At 44.7% G+C, this 27,906-nt stretch overlaps 1 protein-coding gene across 3 annotated transcripts; it reads left to right on the top strand.

Annotated features, from left to right (window-relative positions):
- The first annotated feature begins 20,437 nt into the window (after positions 1 to 20,437).
- Positions 20,438 to 27,412, top strand: LOC126992327 (demethylmenaquinone methyltransferase-like). 3 transcript variants are annotated; one of them, XM_050851002.1, is made up of 6 exons: positions 20,438 to 20,739; positions 20,960 to 21,111; positions 22,737 to 22,849; positions 23,450 to 23,542; positions 25,996 to 26,108; positions 26,467 to 27,412. In XM_050851002.1, the coding sequence occupies exons 1-6, from the start codon at positions 20,614 to 20,616 to the stop codon at positions 26,545 to 26,547; spliced, it is 678 nt and encodes a 225-aa protein (XP_050706959.1). In that variant the 5' UTR covers positions 20,438 to 20,613; the 3' UTR covers positions 26,548 to 27,412. The 3 variants fall into 3 exon arrangements, with proteins under 3 accessions (XP_050706959.1, XP_050706961.1, XP_050706960.1); XM_050851004.1 differs by lacking the exon at positions 25,996 to 26,108; XM_050851003.1 differs by lacking the exon at positions 23,450 to 23,542.
- The last annotated feature ends 494 nt before the right edge of the window (positions 27,413 to 27,906 follow it).

Here is a 27,906-nt window from a genome sequence, read left to right on the forward strand (position 1 = left end):
ATGCTTGTAACTGGCTGATGGTCTTGCAGCGTATTGATTTCTTCTCTTTTCCTAATGGCTTCAGTTGTTCGTTTGTTCACTCCTCCAATGAACATTTTACGTTCATTTATTTGGTCCTCTACAAATTCTTGTTCTATTTTGGGGACTTTCTTCTGTCGAGGACAGGCACAGTACTGAATTCAGGGCACCTGCAAGCTGTTACTTCAAATAATCTAGCAGCATGACTACTGTGATAGTTGTGATGACTACCCTCAAAGCTGTGATGACTACTGTAATAGCTGCGAGCACTACATCAAGTCCTAGCCATCCTAGCTCCCCAAAACGTGGAATTGGGCAATATAAAGTCGACTCACGTCCGTCTGTATGTCCTTTATAGACGACCAAACGGTGATAGCTACAGACATAGGCTTTATATGTTTTTGAAGCGTACTATGCTCCCGAGTAATCATGGCACATAATATGAGGACATTAATATACAATTTTTTGAAGTTATTTAATAAAACTATCAAAGATGGTCCAAACGTTGGGTCCATCGGCGTTTTCTGCTGATGCCGAGCGGCGGAGGTTGCGGACAAAGAGGGACTCAGCCGAGTTATGTTCAGCAAAAGAAAACAATCCCCAAAACGACGTTTTCCAAAATTTCCGTTTCAAACGGCTTAACTCTTCCTTTCACGTTGATTTCTTTGTTTTAAGAGTTATTTTCCGTTTCATTTAACCCTTCATTTTCACATCGAATATTTAAATCCTTTTCACAGTCATTTACGAACTCAGCTTCATCAAACCTCCAGCTACACCTAATGGTAAGGTCACATTTTTTTGTTATTTTGGTTTAAATTACTACTTTTAAGTAGTTTACAGTATGTCAATTTAGTAATTTGGCAAAAAAAATGGCACACAATATTACCAAATTTTGTTTAATTTCATTTTTTATATTTTCACCTATTTTATTATTGAAAATTGCAAAAGTAGTACGTATTATTTTTTTTTTATTAAAATCATCAAAATTACTTTTTTTTTTCCCTTGCATGTAGGTCCATCCTTACCTCCAGAATGTCTCCAAAACGTCCCCCCATTGGAAAATTGACTGCTCAAGCTCGCAGTAAGCGGCAAAGAAGGGATGGAGAAACTGAGGCAGACCGTGCTCATCATTTGGAGGTTCTCAGACTCTACAATTCTGAAGCAACGGCATCACTGTCTGACCAGCAGAGACAAAGTCGCCAAGAAGCGGGTAGGTGGCACCACCAAAGACCCAGAGCAAGGGCAACAGATGAGCAACGTGTAGACACAAGGCTGGATAATACAGATGCACATCGTCAAAGGAGAGCAGAATAAACCTTGGAACAGCAAAGGTTACGCCTGGAAGCTGAACGTCAAAAGAGAGCAAAGACAAAGGGCATCATCTGGTTCAAAGGGGGTTTCTCCTATGACATCAAGAAGGACTACAACAGCAACCCAAAGGTCTGTATTGGCAAGATAGACACAGTTTGCTCCTAATGCAGAGCTAAGAAGTGGCCAGGAGAAGCTCCAGGCATGTGCTGCACTGGAGGAAAAGTCAAGTTGGAGGCCCTTCAGGCACCGCCAGTGATCCTGCAGAAGCTGCTGACAGAGAACAGCCCACAAGCCAAAAACTTTAGAAGAAAGATCTGGAAGTACAATGCTGCCTTAATGATGACTTCCTTTGGTGCCACCAAGAAGCTCACTGCATGGGTTCGTTACTACCCACAAGATCCAAGGCCAGTGCTACCACCGCATGGGCAGTCTACTCCCCCTAGAATATGAAGAGCCCAAGTTTGTCCATGTCTTCTTCATGGATGGTGATGACGAAACCAACAGACGCTGTACACTTAACCAGTCGGTCCAACACGACATCATCGAGGCTTGAGTGTCAACATTGCCTCCAGAGGAAAGCGTCCAGAATATGTGCCGCCGCACTACAGTGGAACAGACAGCGGAAGTGCCATGGGAAGACTTGGGAAAACTGCAGCAGGAGGACCGAGATCTGAGACCAATTATGGATTGGCTGAGTCAATCGTCAACGCGACCTGGGTGGGAAGTAGTATCGAGAGAAAGCCCTACCACCAAGAATTAATGGAATCAGTGTGACACTCTTCGGATGGGCAACGGGGTGTTGCAGCGACGCTGGGTCTCTCATGGTCTTGACCACTACTGGTCCACGGTGGAAGTCCCGGAAGGAGTCTTGAAAGAAATGTACGACAGCATCACCAGCGGACACCTTGGTAAAGAAGACACTGAGTCGCCTGCGCCAAAGGTTCTACTGGGTTGGCATGAGGAAGGACGTGGAAGAATGGTGTCACGCGTGTAAGGTGTAAAGAAGGGCCCCAAGAAGCCCATTGCAACTATACCAGGTTGGAGCCCCCAATGAACGGGTGGCAGTGGATATAGCAGGACCCTTGCCTCTGACGACGAACGGAAATAGGTACATCTGCGTCACAATGGATTACTTCACCAAGTGGCCGGAAGCCAACGCCATCCCTGACCAGGAAGCCACTACCATCGCTAAGATATTGGTGGAGGAGTTCTTCTGTCGCTTCGGTGTGCCTAACGAGCTCCATTCCGATCAGGGAAGGAATTTTGAGTCAACAGTCCTTGCTGAGTGTTGCAAGCTCCTGGGTATCAAGAAGACCCGGACCACCCTCTGCACTCCCAGTCAGATGGAATGGTGGAGAGGTTTAATTGGACGTTGGGCCAGGAGTTGGCCAAGCAGTGCAACAATGATCAGTCTTCATGGGATCAGAAGCTGCCTGCGCTCCTCATGGCCTACAGGTCTGCCGTCCACGAGACTACGGGGTATTCACCGGCAAAGCTGATGTTTGACGTGAGCTGCGATTGCCGGTGGACCTACTGACAGGAAGGCCTCCTGGGGAAAGTCTTCCAATGGACGCCTCCAGTTTTGCCCGTCAACTAGAGGAACGGCTGGAAGAGGTGCACCATCAAGTCCGTGGTGCCTTGAAGTTCTCCGGGGAGGCCATGAAGTGCGGTTACAATATGAGGGCAAGCCACGTTGACTTCAAGGAAGGAGACCAAGTCTGGTTTTACAACCCGCAGAGGAAGAAAGGACAGTCTCCGAAGTTACAGAACCCTGGGAAGGCCCTTATACTGTGCTAGAACGCCTCTCCGACGTGACTTACCGAATCCGGAGAACGGAAAGGACCAAGCCGAAAGTTGTCCACGTCAGCCGCCTATGGAGGTACCGCGGTCCGGGAAACTACACCTGGAACAACTACAGACACCCAGCAGCCGGCGAAAACGTAAGGGACGTCCAGGACCAAGAGGAGGTCGACGACGACATAAGCCTTCTGGACCTTTCAGCCGAGGGAGATAACCTCCCGGCTTCGGCAGATGTTCCAGGGACACCCCAAGAAGCGGACGACGACGAGGCGCACCAGGAGACAGACGCGCAGGAGGCAGCGAACAGAAGACAGAGACAACGCAGGCGTCCACAGCGATACGACGATTATTATGTTTTTGATTAATTATCTTATGTTTGTATATAGTTAAGTGCGTGATCGGGACGATCACAATTAAGAGGGGGGGATAGTGTTGTGCTGGAAGCTTCCCCCGGCGTCCATGGGCCTCTAGAAGGCTACGGGAGGAGCGAGCAGGGGGGCGGGGAGCAAGGCGAGCCGTCCGTGCCCCGCGGGGCGCGGCCAGACGCCAGGTGGGAAGTGTTGCCAACTCGCATATATTTTTGCTACATGTTCTTGTATGATCTAAAATATACTGTAACATTCTAGACTGTACTGTTCTGGATATATATAGGAGAAGAGGGCGAGAGAGTCAAGTCCGAGTCATAGTAAGCTAGTGGCCAGTGAAGAGTCGAGTGTGTACTACTAAGGAAGAATATTAAACTACAGAAGTTGTGCGAAGTGTTTACATATCTCCTCCCACGGAGTCTTGTGACGGCGACACGGAACCCAAGTAATACGTCCGGCATAACATCATCATCATGTAGAAGACATTCATTATCGCATTTCTAAATTGATTTCATGTAATATGGTATATTTATAACTACATTATATTATAATATAATATAATATTATACAATATTATAATTTCACGGTCACACACACACTGTACACACTGATGCGCGTCACTAACATCACCAGTGAATGCGCCACCGTGGTATAGTTGCCAGATACCGCCACCAGGCTAAACATTCTGAAAACCGTGACACTACTCTCTGTCGTCGACTGTACATGGATGTTGTTTGTGTACACGGTGTTCCTCAGACAGTTGTTACAGATCAAGGTTCAGAGTTCGTTAATTCCGTGATGCAGGAGATAAATTAGAAGATACCTATGCGACACGCGAAAATAACGGCTTACCATACAAGTGGAAATGGAATAATAAAGCGCAAATTATACCGTTGTTAACATTTTGAGGACAATGGTTCTTGTAAATGTGTCCGTTTGGGATATAATGTTACTTACTTGCAGTCACCCTGGCCTATAATGCTGCGTATCATCGCACCATAAAGGAGTCTCCTTTTTACCGAGAGAGACAGAGAGAGGATTTTTGAGATCCTCGGATGCCCTACACCATGTTACAAAAAAAAAAAAATCCCCAGCAGCCCTGGTATGATATTTACTCCTATAAAGAGGAAATGGCTGCAATTGCAAGGAGGGTTTATGATATTGACTCCTACAAAGAGGAAATGGCTGCACTTGCAAGGAGAGTTTATGATATTTACTCCTATAAAGAGGAAATGGCTGTAATTGCAAGGAACGTTTATGATAATACTCCTATAAAGAAGAAATGGCTGTAATTGCAAGGAAAGTTTACGATATTGACTCCTATGAAAAGGAAATGGCTGCAATTGCAAAGAAAGTTTATGATAGATGCCAGGTTTACACTGAAGAAGGTAGAGAAGAAATGGAAAAGTACTACAAAGCTACAAAAATCAAAACTATCAGCGTTGGCGACAGAGTGTTCCTCAAACATACACCAAAAATAAAATAAAATAAAAAGTTGCAACCTATTTTTGATGGACCCTACAGGGTAATAGAGAAGATCAGTGATATAGTGGTAAAAATTAGGAACCTCAGGACTAGTAAGGTTTCAACGGTCCACACAGATAGAGTGAAAGTCCTTCATGAAGACTGCATCGATGTGCAGCAATGTCCAACGGTTAGGCGAGCATACCCTTAAATCCAGAGACAGACACTGATCTATTCTTTGCATTGCTCAACCCTGAAATCGCTGAAAAAAATTCTACCGAAAATGAAAACTCGTAGCGGAGAGGTGACTACTACTGATGACACATTAAATAATGTTCGTTCTACAACAGCAATAAACAGCTGATGCACAGGCCCTACCTTCTCAGGTTACTCCCAAACTTTCAGAGCCACCTCAGCATAGATAAAGCCTTCGCTCTTCCTCTACGGTACAAGAGTTGCCTAATGTAATGTCAAAACCAATACGATATAAAACAGGAATAATGTATAAAGATGAAAATGCAATGATTAAGCGGAAATATGACGAAATAGACCACAGATTGATTTGACTCTTTCGGTGTACAACTCAATAACACAACAGGAGTCCCCAACACGTGCTGGCCAAAGTTTCACACCAACATACTATCTATATTATAGTCCTCACAGACAGAGACTATAGTACCGCTTAGCCTCACAGAAGATGTTTTAGCTGCATTATATAAAGCACGGAATTTAACTGCTTCTTTAGCTTGAAATGTTATTCAAATGTCACCTGAGTATCCAGCTGTAAAAGCAATAAAATACACACTCCTTAATTTTGAACATGAATTCAGTTCATTGTTGCATCATCTAAGAAACGTTTTAGGCTATGTGATGACTACTAATCAAAACAAGCTGCATGCTTCTATGAATTATACAAAAAAAAAAAAAAACGTGAAATAATTATTTTTTTAAGGATCCTTGTCTAATATCTTATTTGGTACCGCGACCCAGGCTCAAGTTGATGCTATTCATGGAAAAATAGAGTACTAGAGTCATTAACTGAGAAAATTTTATATAGTTAAATGTTTATTATGGAAAACTCAACATCGTTAAGTAATATGCATGCCATGCAATCTGCCTTCAATAGGCTATATTCAGCTGTAGATGTATTGAACCAAGTCGTGCGCCAATTTTCTATAGACTTTGGCTTTAGGAAGAGAAAAAGCTCCTACAAGCATTGTTGTATTTTGACTTAGCATTATGCTGACCAGGTATACAAGATTTAAAGTTGAGTCTGCAGGCTCCCCTGCAAACATACATAACTCCAACCATTATGTGAGACAAACTGTTGTTCAGTACATTAAAGGAAGCCTAGGTTCGGCCTCCAGGTCTTTTGTGCCTTGCAGTTCTTGATTTTTTAGCTTTATATAGGGATGTAATAACTGTCCTCCAGGACAACGGCTTTGCACGATTCTCGTAATTTCTGTCTCACCAAACCTTTACGAGGAGATCCGCCTGACACCTTTGATGTCTTTCGAATCGACTCCCTTCCATTTTCTGTGCAGAATAGCACTTACTTTCTTATGTATAGTGTTGATTCACGATATATTGCCTTCAGTGAGAATAGGAAAATATATTTTCTGCTTTCTAGTATAGAACACAGTAACAAGAATAACCATATGTTAGTTTGTCCTCCCACAGGCCCCGTCTATGAGGTTAGTGACGCAGCCTCTTGTGAATCGGCTGCTTTCTTCAATCATGAGTCAGTGATCAACCTCTGCCACACAATAGTCTTGAAAACATTTACCCCTATGTTTATAAAAGGTCCTGGCTACTGGACCTATTCACTTGCCTCCCCCATCACTCTGACACTCACATGCCCTACCAGTCCTGTAAACAAACATACTGTCAGCTTGGCGGGTAATGGAATATTGACGCTTCGTCAAGGTTCTATTCTCAGTGCTGAGTCCATCCTACAGGAGCTAACAGATGGCTTGCAGCCCCTTAATTCTGTGGTCGAGCCGGATCAGCCCTTTCAACCAGCAATCCTTGGTGGATTGTCTTCGCCATTGTCGTGATCCGGGTTCTTCTGCTGGTGACGTCTGCCGTGGGTATTCCTATGTCCTGCGCTACGCAGAACACCGCCTACTTCCAGAATAGAGCCAATTGCAGACATTGAAAGGCGTATCTTCTCTCAACCAACACCTGTGAGATATCAGGGGCGAGATCTTCCTGAAGGGGAAGTATGTCGGGACCCAGAAAACGAACAAACAACGAGGGTAAAGGAAAACAGATACCCAGAGAGGAATGACAGATATACAACTGTGTAAACATCTGACAGGACAAACAGTAACAAGAAGGGTGACATATACAAGTGTAAACATCTCATTGGACAAACGATAACAAAAAGGGGAAACAACGACGGTAAAGGAAAACAGATACCCAGACTCAGATACAGAAAACAGATACCCAGTAGGCGTGGTAAGAACGTGTGAACAACCATTCAAAAAGACTCTGAACCTGTGACGTCATTCGTGGCGATATGTTATAAGCCAATAACTTAAAAGAAAATCAGTCTTAAGAGTGAATCACGAATAAGCAGGAGAAGTAAAACAATACAACATAATGAGCGAGCCAATGGGTGTGACAGGAAGTATTGGCCACTGGTTATGTAGAAAATTAAGGCGTGTCAAGGATGTAAGTCCGCCTCAAGCAAAGAAAAATGTGAACTAGAAATCAGTGGTATGGGCAGACCGAGCTTGGTTCTCGCCTCAAGCAGACCTGCTACTCACTCAGCTGAGAATGGCTGTTGTGATCTTAATCGTGAGAAGAAATTCGAGAATCTAAGGGAAACCGACTGTATTGTCCTGGAGATTATAATGTAGGAGATGTGTAGTAGGATTGTGAGTGGAACAGGATCGTGATTATTTTATCGCGATATAAAGCAAAGGTAAAACCACTGGGTGTGGTATAATTTGGTGTTTCCGTGACTTGTAGTAGATTATACTATAGGAATGTGTTATTAGGATTTTGTGAAGAGAGTACATAATGATTGTGATGTAAGCAGAGAAGCAGAGAGATAAGTGGAACGACGAGTGTTATAATTATTGGCAACAATTGAGCACATATTGTAGTATTATGTTTAAGACATGTCGTTTGTCATATGTTGCATCCATTGCTGAATATGCCAGTGTTATGATCGTCTGAGCATAGAATATTGCGTAAGGGAATTACTTTCATTTAATTTTAAATAAATTTATATTTTCTTTTTCCCTTGTTTATCCCCGAACACCAGTCTCCAATAACAACTTAAGCCGGATCACGCTACCAGGGATACGAGACGGTCATATATGGAGTAATTAATGAGTGATAAAATAATTGTTTTAATACAAGTTAATACAAATGAAATAAAATATAAAGATTAAATACAAGAAAAGAAGGGTCCAAAAGTGTGGCTGTGTCAGATACCTCTGTAATACAAGTAACTAGGAGCCTGAGCCAACAAATATATTCAGTCCTCAGTCACACACACACACACACACACACACACACACACACACACACACACACACACGTACAGTGTAATTCAAGCAAACATATCAAAATTGAAAATGCTCGTATCTCGCTTATTTCCAGAGTAAAGTTTTTTATTAAATATCGGCAGGGGACGGGTAAAAAATTGTTAACCCGACGGCCCTAACGTGTGGGGTGGGCTGTGGAGAGAGAGAGAGAGAGAGAGAGAGAGAGAGAGAGAGAGAGAGAGAGAGAGAGAGAGAGAGAGAGAGAGAGAGATAGCAAATCATCCGTCTACTGACCTGTATGTCCTCACTAAACTGAGGGAAATCACGAACGGTAGGTATAATAATTTATGAAGAGTAACGAGCCTCCATTATGGGAGGTAAGGGTTGCATATGACACTGCTACACTGTCGTGTCATCCTGACAAGATGTTGCATCACTTCCACTGTACCCCTCCACTAGTGGTGGCAGCGCTCCACACGTAGGCACGAAGCAAGCACTTAACGAGCATAAGCAAATCTTGTGTTTACACTTGTAATATTTGCTTTGTTTTGTGTATGCAGCTCAGCGTTTTAAGGAAGTAATTGTTTTGAATCTTCGTAAACTTCAATTTCAAGAAAATAAAATGTATACGAAATGCATTGTAATTCTCAGACAACGACGTTGTTTGTTAACGCTCATCGGATCCGGGGACGAGTAGGTTTCATTGCTTGTTTCTCCAACAGAAGTTCAGTCATCTATAGGCGATGGAAAGTTTTCAGATTCCGCCATAATCAACTTTACTTTTTAACTCTTAGCGGGTGATATTTTCTCAAATAGTCTCCAGAGCAAATACCCTTCACTCATCGTTAATCAAGTCATACTGCGTATACTATTCTGAGGCGCCCTCGGTTAACCTTGTCCCAGGGAATCTACCCCAACGGCCGGTGGCAACACTGCAGGGTGGCGCACGGCTGCCTGAGGTGACGGAGCTCACATATGAGGAGTCCGGTAGTGGCGCGTGCCCTGCCATAAGTGTAACCATCACGTACCCTTTGAGGCTCCTAAATACTCTTCCGAACGCATGTGACCAGTTGTTGTGTCGCGTGTAACCCAGATTGACGCAGCGACGGAGGGGCAGCCTGAGGACCGAACACCTATTCCTGGGAAGTACTTCCGTGGTTGCCTCGTAGCAGCACAAGAGGTTTGTACTGATGTTTCAGGAATAAGAAAGTGAAAGGATTGCATCACCTACAAGAGTACTTCCTTCCGTGTATAGTTATGTGAGCTCGTAAATTCCACCGTCGGTTAAAACAGAAAAGGCAAATCGTGTATACTGCCCCTTTCTCTCCCCACCCCTTTTCGCTGCTTTTTTTACGTTGCTCAAATGGCAATTAGCACTACCCCAACTACCATCCCCTCCCTGTCTTTGGCTTTACAGTGCCTAAAGTCAGAGAACTCCATGACCAATAACCCAGGAAAACTACTGTTGTACAATCGTGGTACACAAGTGTTGACACACTGTCCACTCGGTTTCGTTCACCGGCCCTGACTTTAAAATATATACATCGCATGGAAAGAGGCTAATGTTCAGATATGTCACTACATATACACTCCATAAGTTATTAGATATGAATCTGTCAGTTGTGCACACTGATAACAAGTTTGTAATTTGTGGACGAAAATGTCTCTTTTACATTTCGTTCAAATTTAGTCAAGGACAGCTAAAGTTGTTTACAACGCTATTACGCATCTGAATGTATGTTGTACTCATTTCTGCAACGTCGTCCCTAAGAAAATACGAAGAAAACATTGATAACGTGCACAAATATTATGATATAATATAAAAAAATATATAATGATGTCACCATTTAACTCTCGCTAGACAATGTTATGCAATTACGTCGCCATCGACCATGCCAGCCGGCGCATTTAGGAAACTAGTAGGCTATTATGAATTGAATAGAATTACAAAGCTATTATTTTGCATTTAAGAATACTAAGCGATTTGTTTGCATTTATGAAACTATACTATTACTTTGCATTTACGAATACTAAGCTATTATTATGCATTTAAGAAAACTAGGCTATTATTTTGCAGTAACTTTTTTTTCTTAACATAAATTAATCTCTCTCTCTCTCTCTCTCTCTCTCTCTCTCTCTCTCTCTCACACACACACACACACACACCAGAATGAACACTGACGACCAAAGCCAAGCAAGTATTTAGCTTATGGAATGCAGAAAATCTTATTACAGAGCGTGCACTGGTGGAAACAAGAGGATTCATAACATTTCTTTTTAAAAAAACATAATCGTCGTGCAGTTGACGCTCACAGTTTCGTAACAAAAATCCTTAAATAATATCTCTTTCACACCCACACACACTCTTTGACCCTTACACACACACACGCACACACACACACACACACACATACGTCACATATAACTCAAATGTAGCTCTGCTGGATAGTTGCCGTCTTTCGCTGGCGGCGTCCGAAACATTTTGGAAACTGTGTCAACACTTGCGTCCCACGACTGTACCTTCAAAGTATGTATAAAACACTTCGATGACGTGACGAAAGCTATCGTAATTATTACCGTGGAGAAAATGTCTCTTTTCGGGTACGGCGGCTGCGCGGGGGTGGTGAAGGTGAGCTCCTAACAAGGCAGATCAATATTGTTTAATTTATTAGACACATAATTATATAACGCAGGGTTGTTTGATTTAAATCAAGTTGATTTAAATCACTGATTTAAATTTAAGGATTTTTTTTAATCATTGATGTAAATCGACTTTAATTATGATACTCTTTTCAAATGTCATTGATTTAAATCTTGACCGTATTACCAGGGCAACAATATACTACGGAAAAACTAATTAAGAAAACACTAACTTTGATATCAATATTTTCCCTATCATTAACTTCACTGATTTCCATGAGCTTGTTAGTTCATTATATATATATATATATATATATATATATATATATATATATATATATATATATATATATATATATATATATATATATTCAATCAGCTACATATAAGAACATAAGAACACAAGAACGTAGGAGTTCTGCAAGAGGCCTGTAGGCCTGTACAAGGCAGCTCTATTGAACCTAAGCTCCTGTGTATCTAACCCCACCTAATTTCGCTGTCCATGAATTTATTTAATCTATTTTTGAATGTGACAGTTGTATTGGCAGTCACCACATGACTGCTAAGCCTATTCCACTCATCCACCACTCTGTTAGTAAACCAATTTTTGCCTATGTCCCTGTTGAATCTGAATGTATCCAGTTTAAGCCCATTACTTCGTGTCCTACCCGGTTCTCTTACCAACAACACCTTATGAATATCCCCCTTATTAAAGCCCTTCATCCATTTATAAACCTCGATCAAGTCTCCACGCACCCTTCGCCTTTCTAGAGAATGCAAGTTTAACTGTTTGAGTCTTTCCTCGTATGGCAAGTTTCTCAACCCCTGAATCATCTTAGTCATCCTCCTCTGCACCGATTCTAACATTTTGATATCCATTCTATAGTAAGGTGACTAGAACTGAACCGCATAGTCAAGATGAGGTCTAACTAATGCTAAATATAGTTTGAGGAAGACTTCGGCGCTTCTGTTGCTTACGCTTCTTGAAATAAATCCCAGTACCCTATTTGCTCGATTTCTAGCTTGAATGCATTGTGTCCTTGGACGGGGATCAGAGCTCACTAAGACCCCTAAATCCCTCTCGCACCCAGACCTGCTTGTGGGAGCGTCATTTAAGCAATAGTTATGTGAGGGGTTGTTGAACTCCATTTGCCATTTATCCGCCCTGTCATACAATGTTTAGTTCATCCTGGAGAATACTAGCGTCCTGATCCGACTCAATTACTCTACCGAACTTGGTATCATCATATGGCCGGAGTACGTAGGAAGACACCTACCGAACGGGCGCAAGCCACTCCCTGATGAGGTATATATGGAGGTGAGAAGGAGCTGAAGCCCTACAAAGACCCTTCCCATGTCCTCACTAACCGTTTCCCTATTGTCTAAACAACACCGGAGAGTAGTTCAGCTTGCTCTCTAAAGACAGATCCTCTCTCTATCCACACCACACTACATTGACACAACATATACACCTTTTCCCAAAATTCAAATTTCAAAATGGCGCACCTACATCAAGCCTCGGAGTCCCCGCCTTGGGGGAGTCCACAAATTCCCCCAGGGAGGACTCCCCTTCTGGCTGCCGACCCGAGAGGTGTCTTGATAACTCCTCGAACCTCTTTCTTCTCAATTTCTGCAACATTCGCGGTCTCCGTTCTAATTTTTATTCTGTGGAACATCATCTTTCCTCCTCTAAACCTCACCTTCTCTTCCTTACCGAAACACAGGTTTCTGAGGCTACTGACAGCAATCTCTACTCTGTTCCCTCCTACTATCTCTATCCTAAATTTCAATCCAAAGCTGGATGTTGCGCCTACGTGCGCAACGACATCACTTGCTCTCGTGCCCACAACCTTGACTCTTCTGAATTTTCTACCATCTGGCTAAGACTTCATTGTCATTCTATTACTAAATACATATGTGCTGTTTATCTCTCACCTAACTCTACTAACTATGTAAAATTCTTTGACTATTTGAATTCTAAAGTGGAGCACATCTTGACCCACTCTCCCTTCGCTGAAATCTCCATCCTAGGAGATTTCAATGTTCACCACCAGCTTTGGCTTTCATCCTCTTTCACTGACCAGCCTGGTGAACAAGCCTACAACTTTGCTATCCTCAACGACCTAGAGCAGCTGGTCCAGCACCCTACACGTATTCCCGACCGTCCTGGAGACCGGCCCAACATTCTAGACCTCTTCCTTACCTCAAACCCTTTTGGTTATTCTGACAAACTGTTCTCTCCGTTGGGCTCCTCCGATCACAATCTTATTTCTGCATCCTGTCCTATCGCTCCTGTACACCCTCTGGACCCACCAAAGAGGCGATGCTTCTGGCATTTTGCTTCATCTCGGTGGGACGACCTGAGGATGTACTTTTCCGATTTCCCATGGAATGATTATTGCTTCCAGGATAGAGACCCCTCTGTGTGTGCTCTGCGCATCACAGAAGTGATTGTCTCTGGAATGGAGGCATACATTCCTCGTTCTTTCTCTACTCCTCACGCTAAAAAGCCTTGGTTTATTCACGCTTGTTCTCGTGCGGTCAATGATAGAGAGGCAGCTCACAAAAGGTACCAGAGCCTTCAAACTAATGCTAATTATGAACTTCACATTTCTGGCCGGAATCGTGCCAAATCTATTCTCCGACTAACCAAAAACTCTTTCATTAATAGAAAATGCCAAAACCTTGCTTTCTCTAACTCTTCCCGTGACTTCTGGCATCTAGCCAAAAACATCTCCTCCAACTTCACTTCTTCATCTTTCCCTCCACTCCTCAGTCCTGACGGCAACACTGCCGTCTCATCTATCTCTAAGGCTGAACTCTTCTCTCAAACTTTTTCTAAAAACTCCACTCTGGACGATTCTGGGCATATTCCTCCTACTCATCCACCCTCTGACACCTTTGTGCCTGTTATAAAGATTCTTCAAAATGATGTTTTCTATGCCCTCTCTGGCCTCAATCCTCAGAAGGCTTATGGAGCTGATGGAGTGCCTCCTATTGTCCTTAAAAACTGTGCCTCTGCGCTGTCACCCTGCCTGGTCAAACTCTTTCGCCTTTGCCTGTCAACATTTACCTTTCCTTCCTGCTGGAAGTATGCCTTCATACAGCCTGTGCCTAAGAAGGGTGACGGTTCCAATCCTTCAAACTACCGTCCTATAGCTTTACTTTCTTGTTTATTTAAAGCTTTTGAATCAATCCTTAACCGGAAGATTCAAAAGCACCTTTCCACTTCTGACCTTCTATCTGATCTCCAGTATGGGTTCCGCAAGGGGCATTCTACTGCCGATCTTCTTGCTCTCTTAACTGACTCTTGGTCATCCTCTCTTAGCCGTTTCGGTGAAACTTTCTCGGTTGCGCTAGACATATCGAAACCCTTCGATAGAGTCTGGCACAGGTCTTTGCTTTCTAAACTACCCTCTTTCGGATTCTATCCCTCTCTCTGTTCCTTTATCTCCAGTTTCCTTTCCGGCCGTTCTATCTCTGCTGTGGTAGACGGTCACTGTTCTTCCCCTAAATCTATTAACAGTGGTGTCCCACGGGGTTCTGTCCTATGTCCCACTCTCTTTCTGTTGTTCATTGATGATCTTCTTTCCAAAACGAACTGTCCTGTCCATTCCTACACCGATGATTCCACTCTGCATTACTCAACTTCTTTTAATAGAATACCCACCCTACAAGAACTTAACGACTCAAGGCTGGAGGCTGCAGAACGCTCAGCCTCAGACCTTACTATAATTTCCGATTGGGGCAAGAGGAACCTGTTGTCCTTCAACGCCTCAAAAACACATTTTCTCCACCTATCCACTCGATACAATCTTCCAAACAACTATCCCCTATTCTTTGACAACACCCAGCTATCACCTTCCTCAACACTAAACATCCTCGGTCTATCCTTAACTCAAAATCTCAACTGGAAACTTCATATCTCATCTCTTACTAAATCAGCTTCCTCGAGGCTGGGCGTTCTGTACCGTCTCCGCCAGTTCTTCTCCCCCGCACAGTTGCTGTCCATATACAGGGGCCTTGTCCGCCCTCGTATGGAATATGCATCTCATGTGTGGGGGGGCTCCACTCATACAGCTCTTCTGGACAGAGTGGAGGCTAAGGCTCTTCGTCTCATCAGCTCTCCTCCTCATACTTTTAGTCTTCTACCTCTTAAATTCCGCCGCCATGTTGCCTCTCTTTCTATCTTCTATCGATATTTTCATGCTGACAGCTCTTCTGAACTTGCTAACTACATGCCTCCCCCCCTCCCGGGGCCCCTCTGCACGCGACTTTCTACTCATGCTTATCCCTATACTGTCCAAGCCCTTTAGGCAAGAGTTAACCAGCGTCTTCACTCTTTAATCCCTCAAGCTGGTAAACTCTGGAACAATTATCCTTCTTCTGTGTTTCCTCCTGCCCTACGACTTGAACTCTTTCAAGAGAAGGGTATCTAGACACCTCTCCTCCCGAAAATGACCTTGGTTTTGGACACCTTTTATATATTTCTTAGAGCAGCGAGTAGCGGACTTTTTTTATTATTGTTTTTTTTGTGTGCCCTTGAGCTGCCTCCTTTGTTGTAAAAAACAAAAAACTTACTGACATCACTACTAATTCCTGTATCTAAGTCACTGATATAAATAATAAACAAAAGTAGACCTAATACCGAACCTTGTGGGACCCCACCCGTAACACATCCCCAGTGAGATCTTTTACCATTGATTTGCACTCTTTGCTTCCTATTGCTAAGCCACGCCTTGACCCAGTTCAAACATGGTTCGTCTAGTGTCCTGGAGCAGAACAAGACATTGACCGTCTCTCTCCATATCTTGCTGAGGCATGGTGATGGTTTCAAACGTATTTTATAACATGAACCACATTTTCTTTTATGTTACCAATTGTTTGATCATGAGCCAGAACATCTAAAGTGTGTGCAGTGCAACCAAGCGTTAGCAACTTCAGTTTATTTCCTTTTAATTGTTTTCTCATCTTGTTGACAATGGCTGCATTAGATGCTTGAGTCTCTCCACATATAGCAAGTTTCTCACCCCTTGAATCTTTTTTTATGCCTCCATGGTCTAGTGGTTAGCTACGAATCCGCGGGCCCGGGTTCGAATCCCGGCTTGGGCAGTCAGTGTGCTCACCCAGCTATTCATCCTTCTTTCTTTTCGGGCTGGTCGATAAATGGGTAGCCTGCCTGAGGAAGCTCTCTCTCTCTCTCTCTCTATGACAAATAAGTATATAAGGAAAACCTTCATCTGTATTAAGCAACACTAAGATGTGATAGTGGCTGTGAGTGAAAATAGTTATACATCATTCATTATACAAATATCTCCAAGTCCGGCCTTCAAGAAAAAGACGAAAACAAGTAATCCGGCAAACTGGCTCTTCCTCGCACGCTCTCCCGCTCGGAAACGAACTTCTCCATTAAGGCTGCCGGTAATGTGTCTTGGAGGCTGAGCCTCTTCACACTGGATGACTTATTTGTAATGATTTGGCGGCCGCCCAAGGCGGTTTGCGAGGCTATTTTGAGTCCGTCGTGATTAATGCGGTAACGTGTGTGTTCCCGGGTTAGTGTTAGGTCCCGTATTTTACCTGTCCGCGAAGAAAGTCAAGTGTCCGCCATTATCTGCGATATCCCGAGCCTAATGACGTACGTACATTATTCAGAAGTCTCGACACACCTGAATGACGATTACAGATGTTATCGAGTGCTTGATTAATTACATAGGTATTAGTAATTTTAACGGATAGTATTTATAGAAGAGAAGTAAGATTGGTACAAAATGTCATTGAAAGATTACTAGGTAACTACAGATGACTGAATGAATCAGCAAGTTTGGAGGGTCGTATTTATTATATCATAATTTCAAGACCCTCCTTTTAAGGGTAACGAACGCGGGCGGCAAAGTTTGTGGATCCTTCTTTTCTTGTATTTAATTCTTACATTTTATTTTATTTGCATCAGCTTGTATTAAAACAACTCTTTCATCACTCATTAATTACTCCATAAATGATATCACCGTCTCGTATCCCTGGGAGAGTGATCTGGCTGAAGTTGTTATTAGAGACTGGTGTTCCGAGATAATCAAGGAAAATAAAATATACATTTATTTAAAATTAAATGAAAGTAATTGCCTTACGCAATATTATATGCTCAGACGATCATAACACTGGCATATTCAGCAATGGATACAACATATGACAAACGACATGTCTAAAACATAATACTACAATATGTGCTCAGGTGTTGCCAATAATAATAACACTCGTCATTCCACAAGCAGTGGTTTGTTTCTCTCTGGTTACATCACAATAATTATGTACTCTCCTCAAATCCTAATAACACATTCTTATAGTATTATCTACTACAATTTCACGGAAGCACCAAATTATACCACACCCAGCGGTTTCTACCTTTGCTTTACATCGCAATAAAATAATCACAATCCTGTCCCACTCACAATCCTACTACACATCTCCTACATTATAATCTCCAGGACAATACAGTCGGTTTCCCTTAGATTCTCGAATTTCTACTCACGATTAAGATCACAACAGCCATTCTCAGCTGAGTGAGTAGCAGGTCTGCTTGAGGCGAGAACCAAGCTCGGTCTGGTCTTACTACTGATTTCTAGGTCACATTTTTTCTTTGCATGAGGCGGAACTACATTCTTGACACGCTTTAATTTTCTACATAACCAGTAGCCAATACTTCCTGTCAACAAACATTGGCTCGCTCATTATATTGTATTGTTTACTTATCCTGCTATTCGTGATTCACTCTTATGACGCTCCCACAGTGACTTATCTGTTTAGTTATTCGCTTATAGCATGTCGTCACGACTGAGGTCACGTGTTTAAAGTCTTTTGAATGGTTTTCCACACTTTCTGACCACGCCTACTGGGTACCGTATCTGTTTTATGTATGTGGGTCTTGGTATTTTCCGTAACCTCCCTTGTTAGTGTTAGTGCTTATCAGATGTTTACGACTTTGTATATCTGACTAATTGCTTTCCTTCCTGTCTCGGTTTAGATTCGCGACAAGTTATTTTTATAGTATTTGCTATAGGGAAGCTGTTGACGCGTTTTCCTAGTTCGTCACGTGACCTAGGCGCGGGGCGGGTCACGATGACTCAGCCTGTTCGTTGCCTAGGCGACGAGCGTAGTGATGCCAAGGCGTGCATTTTCGTGCGGGTCGCCCACTGTGTTTTACCTGCGTTTACGCACTTTCAGGAGTCACCACTCCACTCTCTGCAGGTGCATAGTAGTGTGTGCATTACTGCAGCTTGTACGCCTCTGCTGTGAGGATGTTGGGCTATTGTCTTTGTGCTTCCCGCCATGGGGGCTGTTGCCGCCCGCGGCCTGGCTGGGCGGCCTGTGTTGCTAGCTCGCGATTGTTGCTTTCCTCTTCGTGTCTGTACGTAGCTTGCTCCGCTGTTTATATTGCGGTGCCATGCACTTGCAAGTTATAGCTGCGCGTCAGAGAAGTGTAACGATATCTGCCTATGGCAGTATTGCTCAGAGTGCTGTCAGCACCCTCTGTTGTATTTTTCCTCGCCAGCAGCGTTTTGCATCTCGGCCGGGCGAGTTGGGGCCCGTCAGGTCACTCGCCGCGGCTCGGGGCTGACTTCTCCCCTGACCGCCGTCTGGTGAGGTCACGGGCGACGTTCCTCTACTCTCGCCTACCTCTTGGCACCACGCGGTTTTCCTCCTGCTGGAGTGCGGGATCCTGGGCTTCGCCACTTCGGGATACAGCCCACACCGGGTCTCAGTTTGGGTGTGTCGAGTCCGCGGCGGCCTCTTTCTGAAAGCCGCATCTACCGCCGACATCACGCGCCTGATGAGAGGACCCACGGCAGGAAGGACAAGCTGCAGCCACCTCGAGCAAGGCTGTGCAACGAGCCTCTACTCTTCTCCCTCCGCACTAAGTTAAGTAGCTAGTTGTTAGTGTAGCCAGGGCACGTTAGTCTTGTGCGAGCACGAGAAACGCTAGGCTCAGCTGGGTGTGTGTGAGATTTGTCCGTGTCTTGTTCCTTTATGTAATAAAGTCTGTGCATAGTTGTACACGAGCTTTATCAGTAACCCTTTTGCCTGTGCGTATGTGCCTTCCAGCCCCATAAGGAGAGTAAATAAGAACCCCACGGGAGATTTGAGCAGGTAAGTCGTGTTAGTACTCCCTAGTCAGGGTGTGTACACCGTCGTGTCTCCTGGCGTGCCGCGGGAATCAACCCTTGTCGGCTAGCTACCTCCTTGTGAGCACACTCCTGTTATTAATCTTATTTTACCCCGTGACACTTCCCTCTCCTATCATATTTACAATACTTGTCTCCATATCTCCTCCGGTATTTGCCTCTGATTGGGGTCACTATTAATTAATTGTGCTGTTATGGTCTTCTGGGTCCCGACAAGTGACTTGAATGGTACGTGTCGGGCCTAATAGGTTGAAGGATTTTAACATATTTCTTTTAAATGGAATTTTCATAAAAGTAAGACATTTTAGAGCTTACAACTATTTTTATGTCGGATTAAAAGAAAAATGGTTAACATGGCGACTATTTTTTTTTTTTTACGTCGCGGGCTATTGCGCCGGTAGGCTTCTTCCCGGTGGGGCCTGATGGTCTGCCCAAGGCTTCTTCCCGGTGGGGCCTGATGGTCGGCCCAGCCCGTTCTCGCAGGCGAGTGTTTATAGTGGCGCCATCTTGCATTGGCTCATGCTGCCCTCCCGAAGCTCATAATCGCCAGCAGCAGGTACCCTCCCGACATGAGCAAGTGCTCTTTATCGTCGATCTCTGGGTACTGCCAGGACTTCACACACCACACACCCCATCCCCTTTGCTCAAGGGGGGATAGTAACCACTCCTAGTCAACGGAAAGAATTCGCCCTGAGCGGGCTCGAACTGCCGCCCTGTCAGACCGTGAAGCCTGGCAGAGTGTGTGTGTGTGTGTGTGTGTGTGTGTGTGTGTGTGTGTGTGTAATTCATTCATCACAGCCTGATCACGAGTCTCTCTCTCTCTCACACACACACACACACACACACACACACACACACACACACAGAGAGAGAGAGAGAGAGAGAGAGAGAGAGAGAGAGAGAGAGAGAGAGAGAGAGAGAGAGAGAGAGCAACTTCAGCTGGCCGGGCAATAAGCTGGGCAGCCTTACTGCACCCACACCTCACTATCACCTGTCATCCTCGTCCATGTAGCTATCCAGTCTACTCTTAAACCAAGCTATCGTCCCTGCACTAACTATGTAATTGCTTCGTCTATTTCATTCCAGAAAGAGAGAGAGAGAGAGAGAGAGAGAGAGAGAGAGAGAGAGAGAGAGAGAGAGAGAGAGAGAGAGGCGGGCCATGCCTGTCATGGAGGTGGGCGGAGCTTGAGAGCCAGCCGGCGAGTCAGCGAGGAGTGCGGCGCGGGCTAGAAAACCGTACCTACCTTTGTAAATATATAAAGGCTGTATAAAGGAATTGTACTGTACTGTAGTCATGCCCTGCCTGTAATTCTCCCGTCTCTTCCCTGCTGCAGGATAATGTCTGAGGGCGGCAGTCAGGGCGACGTGGCAATGAGGGTGGACGCGAACGTCCACAGGCCGGGGATCACGCCGGAGGAGATGGCGGCCGGCTACGACGAGTGGTCCGAGAACTACGAGGAGATGGTGAGAGAGAGAGAGAGAGAGAGAGAGAGAGAGAGAGAGAGAGAGAGAGAGAGAGAGAGAGAGAGAGAGATGCCTTCGGTACCAAGTGCCTATGCAGAATCATGGGGTATCGCTGGAATGATTTTGCGTTAAACCGGCGACTACTCCGTGAGGTCCGGGAGTGAAGTGATGCGGCCCCTGGGGTACGCACCTGTAATCATCTGCTTCCCCGTCCCCTTAGATGATCTGGAAAGGCGGGTACCGTGGCCCCGCCATCACGTTGGAGGAGGCGCTGCGTTGGGTACCCCTGGAGCGGCGAGCCAAGGCCAGGGTGCTGGACGTGGCCGCCGGGACGGGGTGTGTGGGCCGCGAACTCCACCGGGAAGGCTTCAGGTGGGTGCCGCAGGGCCGCAGACAGGGGGATGTCCGGTCACCATACTTAAATATCCTCCAGTCCACTGCCTCCTGCCTGCCAGTGCCTCAGCCTCAACACGACTCCAACCCCAAGAGATGAAGATGATGTGTTGGAAATTACAGCAGCTTGTGTAGAGGCAGGGCCACTGGGTGGGAACTGGGAGCGGGCAGGAGCGGCATTACTATACTCCATCAACTCTAACTTAAAATTGAGCCCTGTGGCTTAGCCCGGGGAAACCCCATTTGTTTACAGATCTAGCGATGACCTGCGCATGGCATTATGTCTCACTGTTAGTCTGTACGTTATCTATTTTTGGAATATATATATATATATATATATATATATATATATATATATATATATATATATATATATATATATATATATATATATATATATATATATATTCATAATACGACTGCATGGTGTTATGAATGGCTTGGGATTAGAGGGAAAGACAACGACTCGGTAAACCTCCCATATCACTTGGCAACGTGGCTCATGCAGCGTTGCCGCCTGACGGACCTTGGCAACAGGCGCCAGGCCGCATCATTCAGCGTTACACCACAATGGACAACTCAAGTAGATCTCACTCTCGCGCCCTGCACAGCCATGCAATAAAGAGAGAGAGAGAGAGAGAGAGAGAGAGAGAGAGAGAGAGAGAGAGAGAGAGAGAGAGAGAGCTAGACACACTCTCTGTGGAGAGTAATGGAGTGATGTGGCACCAGCGCGGTCTCGTGGGGAATCCTTGTGTCACGCCCAAGGGCTCAAGTTAAAATCGATAGACTATACTATGTTAGGAATTAGGCCAGTTAACCGTGGGACTAGACAAATTAACTATTTCCCTTATGGAACTAGTCTCGGGCCGAGAGCTCAAGCCAACTATGAGTATCGCCTGAGCTCAACTAAGCCTTGGATGGTACTTAAATACTTCGGTCATCGGCTCCCAAACCGAGACAGAATCAACTTATTCACTGCCTGAAGACTAACCACATTTACCATGAAAGGAAAAACAATAGTGAAGTGTTTCCTTTCATGAAATAATAACTAATTGTCCTTGCTGAATTATAATTAAAGAGCAAGGATAATTTAACCGATGGAAACAGAGAGGAAAGCCACGCCATCTGGCGAGAGAAATTCAAAACATCGCTTCAGACCCACGTGGTTGGTTTTCGCTCACTCCACCACCGGCCTTCACAAAGTAAAGACCAAGGCACTGCAGCCCACCCATTAAATCGGACGCAGTGTGCCTTCTATTACCTGACTGAGGGATACTACACCCGGCAACGAGACTTCAGAGACAACAATATCTTTTGAAACCCGCTTCTCAGCTAAGTGCCCCCAGCAGTTATTTGAGACAGATAGATTTTACTACACGGATCCGGTAGGATTATTATTTGTTCGGCTGTCTGGAGTTGCTTGTTGGATACCTTCACCACCTAAAAGCTGGTAAGCACTTGTTTCTTTGGGATTGTCTGACGGGTGTGTTATTCACTTTGCGAGTGACCTAACTGTTGGGTAGGGTAAATTTACTGATTCCCAACAACTACTACTACTGCTATAACTTCTACTACTACTGCTACTACTACAGCCACTCCCACAGGCACATAGACGCTGTGGACCCGTCGGAGGGCATGATGAAGCAGCGGGAGACTGGCATCTATACCAACGACTTCCTGGAGTTTATCGGCAGCGGACACTCCACCGTGCCCAAAGGTATTTGTAATTTTTTTTTTACATCAAAGGACACGGCTCAAGGGCAACAAAAAGAGTACAAAAAAAAAGCCCGCTACCCGCCGTTCCCATGAAAGATAAAAGTAAAGAGTAGCCAAAATAGAGGTCAATTTCGAGTGGAGAGGTGTCTTCATACACTCTTCTTGAAATAAATCAAGTCATAGGCAGGAGGAAATACAGACGAAGGAAGGTTGTTCCAGAGTTTACCTCTTGCATAAGGGATTTGGATAGTATAGGGATGAGCTTGAGTAGAAAGTCGTGTGCAGCGGGGCCGCGGGAGGGAGGGAGGAATGCAGTTAGGAAGTTCAGAACAGCAATCATTATGAAGATATCGATAGAAGATAGAAAAAGAGGCAACATAGCGGCGGACTTTAAGAGGTAGAAGGTTGTCAGTAAGAGGAGGAGAACTGATGAGACGAGGAGACTTAGACTCCACTCTGTCCAGGAGAGCTGTGTGAGTGGAATTATTGTTATTGTTGTTGTTTCATATGTAAAGATTAATATACGTATTTTTCTTCTACATCTCTCTCTCTCTCTCTCTCTCTCTCTCTCTCTCTCTCTCTCTCTCTCTCTCTCTCTCAGACACATACGACCTGGTGGTCATCTCGGGCGGTATGGGCGAAGGTCACATCCCAGTCAGTGGCCTCGACGACCTGGTGCGCGTCGCAAAGAATGGTGAGTGAGTGAGTGAGTGTTTTTACAACAAAGGAGACAGCTCAAGGGCACAAAGAAAGAAAACTAAAAAAAAGCCCGCTACTTGCTGCTCCTAAAAAAAAATCAAAAGAGGTGGCCGAAAGAGGGGTCAATTTCGGGAGGAGAGGTGTCTTGATACTCTCCTCTCCTGATACTCTCCTCTTGAAAGAGTTCAAGTCGTAGGCAGGAGGAAATACAGATGAAGGAAGATTTTTGCAGAGTTTACCAGCGTGAGGGATGAAAGAGTGAAGATGTTGGTTAACTCTTGCTTACGGGGTTTGGACAGTATAGGGATGAGCATGCGTAGAAAGTCGTGTGCAGCGGGGTCGCGGGAAGGGGGGAGGCATGCAGTTAACAAGTTCAGAAGAGCAGTCAGCGTGAAAATAGCGATATAAAATTGAAAGAGGCAACATCGCGACGGAATTTAAGAGGTAGAAGACTATCAGTTGGAGGAGGAGAGCTGATGTGACGAAGAGCCTTAGACTCCACTCTGTCCAGAAGAGCTGTGTGAGGGAGCCCCCACACGTGAGATGCATATTCCATACGAGGGCGGACAAGGCCCCAGTACATGGATAGCAACAGTGCGGGGAGAAGAATTGGAGGAGACGATACAGAACGCCAAACCTCGATGAAGCTGATTTAGAAGGAGAGAGGAGATATGAAGTTTCCAGTTTAGATTTTGAGTTAAGAATAGACCGAGAATATTTAGTGTTGAAGAAGGTGACAGCTGATTGTTGTCGAAGAATAGGGATAAGCGTTTGGAAGTTTGTGTCGAGTTGATAGGTGGAGAAATTGAGTTTTTGAGGCAATGAAGGACACAAGGTTCCTTTTACCCTAATCGGAAATGATAGCAAGGTCTGAGGTTAAGCGTTCTGCAGACTCCAGTCTGGAGTCGTGTACCTCCTGTTGGGGCCTTCTATTGAAGAAGTTGAATAATGCAGAGTGCAGACGTCGGCGTATGTGTGGACAGGACAGTTTATGGAAAGATCATTGATGAATAGAAAGAGGAGAGTGGGTGATAGGACAGACCCATGTGGAACACCACTGTTGATAGGTTTAGGGGGAGATCAGTGACCGTCTACCACCGCAGAGATAGAACGGCCGGAAAGGAAACTGGAGATAAGGGAACAGAGAGAGGGATATAATCCAAAAGAGGGCAGATTAGAAAGCAAAGACTTGTACCAGACTCTATCGAACGCTTTCGATATGTCTAGCGCAACTGAGAAAGTTTCACCGAAAAGGCTAAGAGAGGATGACCAAGAGTTAGTTACGAGAGCAAGAAGATCGCCAGTGGAACGCCCCTTGCGGAATCCATGCTGGCGATCAGACAGAAGGTTATAAGTGGAAAGGTGCTTTTGAATCTTCCGGTTAAGGATTTATTAAAAAGCTTTAGATAGACAGGAAAGTAAAACTACAGGGCTATAGTTTGAGGGACTGGAACGAGCATACTGCCAGAAGATGTAGATATTGATAGGTAGAGACGAAAGAGTTTGACCAGGCAGGGTGTCAGCATGGAAGCACAGTTTTTAAGGACAATAGGAGGCACTCCATCAGGTCCATAAGCCTTCTGAGAGTTGAGGCCAGAGAGGGCATAGAAGACATAATTATGTATAATCTTAATAACAGACAAAAAGGAGTCAGAGGGGGTATGAGTAGGAGGAATATGCCCAGAATCGTCCAGGGTGGAGTTCTTACAGAAAGTCTGAGCGAAGAGTTCAGCCTTAGAGATAGATGAGACGGCAGTGCTCCCGTAAGGGTTAAGGAGAGAAGGGAAAGAGGAAGAAGTGAAAGTGGTGGAGATCTTATTGGCTAAGTGCCAGAAGACACGGAAAGAATTATAAAAAAAGCAAGGTGTTGACATTTTCTATTGATGAAAAGAGGTTTTGGTAAGTCGGAGAATAGATTTGGCACGATTCCGGGCTGAAATGTAAAGTTCATGGTTAGTAGGAGTGCGAAGGCTCTGGTGAGTGTGTGTGTGTGTGTGTGTGTGTGTGTGTGTGTGTGTGTGTGTTTTGCAAGGTCCGCTGAGTGGGTGAAGGCGCTGGAAGCTGGACCCTCAGTTTAGATACTCGTGCGAGGACCCGTAGGTTAGCACTGTTCCTGGGCGTGCCGATCTTCCGCCACGACTATTTTCCAAGGCCACTGAGAAGATTCACCGGGTTTTCATGGGTGGTTTTCCCGTTGAAGATCGTGACAGACGTGTAGAACCATCACTATAGGATCGCAAAACAGTTCATGGTAATCCCAGCAACTTTTACGAGAGGCTTTTCAAACAGGCGAACTTAGGCGCCGTTTAGGATGGGAAAGAGCCTACATAGAGACTTCAGATTTGCCTGGAGTAAACCTTGAGGTGGTCTTCCTAGGGTAGGCTAGATGACGCGCCCCCTAGCGTATGCCCCAATGATTAACTGATTTCCTCCTCTCCGGCACTCCAGGAGGCTTCGTGATCATCGTGATGCGCCATGAGTACCTACAGACCGTGCCTTCCTACAAGGACAAGCTGGAGCCTTACATGGACCAGCTGGAGGCGGACGGGAAGTGGAAGAAGGTAGGGAGCACCGTTGCCAGATTATCGTACTCAGAGCATAGTATTTACCGTTTTTTGACACCTAACTATTGCCAAGAAACATCAGGAATTCACTATTTTAACGACAGATATAAATGAATCTAGTTATTGAGCCCCAGGAGACAGTTTTGGGGTCGGAAGTTGGTAAATATATAAGAGGCTGAGTACAACTATCTGGCAACATTGGTACAAGAAAACATTTACTCTAATCAAGGTTTCTGTCTGGCGGGGCTGTTCACTGTATGGGCGCCTGTCACGACACTCTGGTATAAGGAGATGGTCAGGAGCTGGCCAGGGGGAGAAAGTCACGTATTTGAAATGATGGTCATAATTCCTTCAGGTGGAGCGGCGCATCGTCCCAAACTATTTCTGTGACAAGGAGGGTCTCGTCTTCGTCTTCCGCATCACTAAGCCTGAGTGAGGAGGAAGAGGAGGGAAAGGAAAGGAGAGAGATGAGGAGGAGGAGTTATAGTTGTGCTGTGCCAAGGCCGTCTCTGTGTAACAGCCTTGGTTTCGTCGCGGCACCCGAGACTGAGGTGAATTATCGCGCTCTGGCAACCTGGCGTCATGGCGTCTACGATGTTATATGATAGTCTACGCATAGGGCACGTCAGTATTAATCATATTATTGAAATTGTCGTAAAAATCTGTTTTAGTTTATAAGACTGAGGCTGCAGAATCCTTAACCTCAGACCTTGCTATCATCTCCGATTGGGATAAAAGGAACCTTTGGGTTTTTGTGTCCTTCAATGCCTCAAAAACCCAATTTATCCACCTTTCAACTCGACACAATCTTCCAAACACCTATCCCCTATTCTTCAACTACACTCAGCTGTCACCTTATAATTCTTCAGAACTAAATATCCTCGGTCTATCCTTAACTCAAAATCTTAACTGGAAACTTCTCATCTCTTCTCTCACTAAATCAGCTTCCTCGAGGTTGGGCGTTCTGTATCGTCTCCTCCAGTTCTTCTGCCCCGCACCGCTGCTATCCATATACAAGGGCCTTGTCCGCCCTCGTATGGAGTATGCATCGCACGTGTGGGGGGCTCCACCCACACAGCTCTTCTCTATCTTTCGGCCACTCCTCTGTTGTAAAAAAAAAATAAGGTCGCTGATTATGTAGCTGTATGTGTGTGCATGTGTAATGGCAAGTTGCCAGAACACGATAACGAAGACCTCAGACTCATGTGCTGCAACTATAGTATACGTTTAGGAATGCTTGGTCTGGGTCTTGGGGTCTTGATGATGTACAGACATGTATATATATAATAAACGGGTGCCTACTTCCCCTCAGGATCATGTTAATCTTTGTTTGTTTCTCAAGTTAATTTAAGTGATTACTCATCCTAATTTTAAATGCGTCTGCTGTTCCTAATGTATAATGCGTCTGCTGTTCCTAATTTATAATGCGTCTGCTGTTCCTAATTTATAATGCGTCTGCTGTTCCTAATTTTAAAAGCGTCTGCTGTAGCCCTACGTGGCGCAATGCAGAGGAAGTTACTGAAAGTAATGTTCTTAGTTCTGTTATTTTCTTCTTCTATTATGAGATATCATCATCATCATAATTTCGTTTAACGTCCGTTTTCACTCTTCCTGAGCGGTTGGACGCTTTATGGGTCTCCTCTATTCTGCTCTGTCTTCTGCCTGATGCTCATCCAATCCCATCACTGCCAAGTCTTCCTGTATACACCTTCCCCACGTTTTCCTAGGTCTACCAACTGGTCTCCTTCCTTTTACTTTCAATCTCTCCAAAACTCCCAGCACTGTATCCTCCCCT

Source organism: Eriocheir sinensis, unplaced genomic scaffold (genome assembly GCF_024679095.1).
Source record: "Eriocheir sinensis breed Jianghai 21 unplaced genomic scaffold, ASM2467909v1 Scaffold442, whole genome shotgun sequence".
NCBI classification, from domain to species: Eukaryota; Metazoa; Arthropoda; class Malacostraca; order Decapoda; family Varunidae; genus Eriocheir; species Eriocheir sinensis.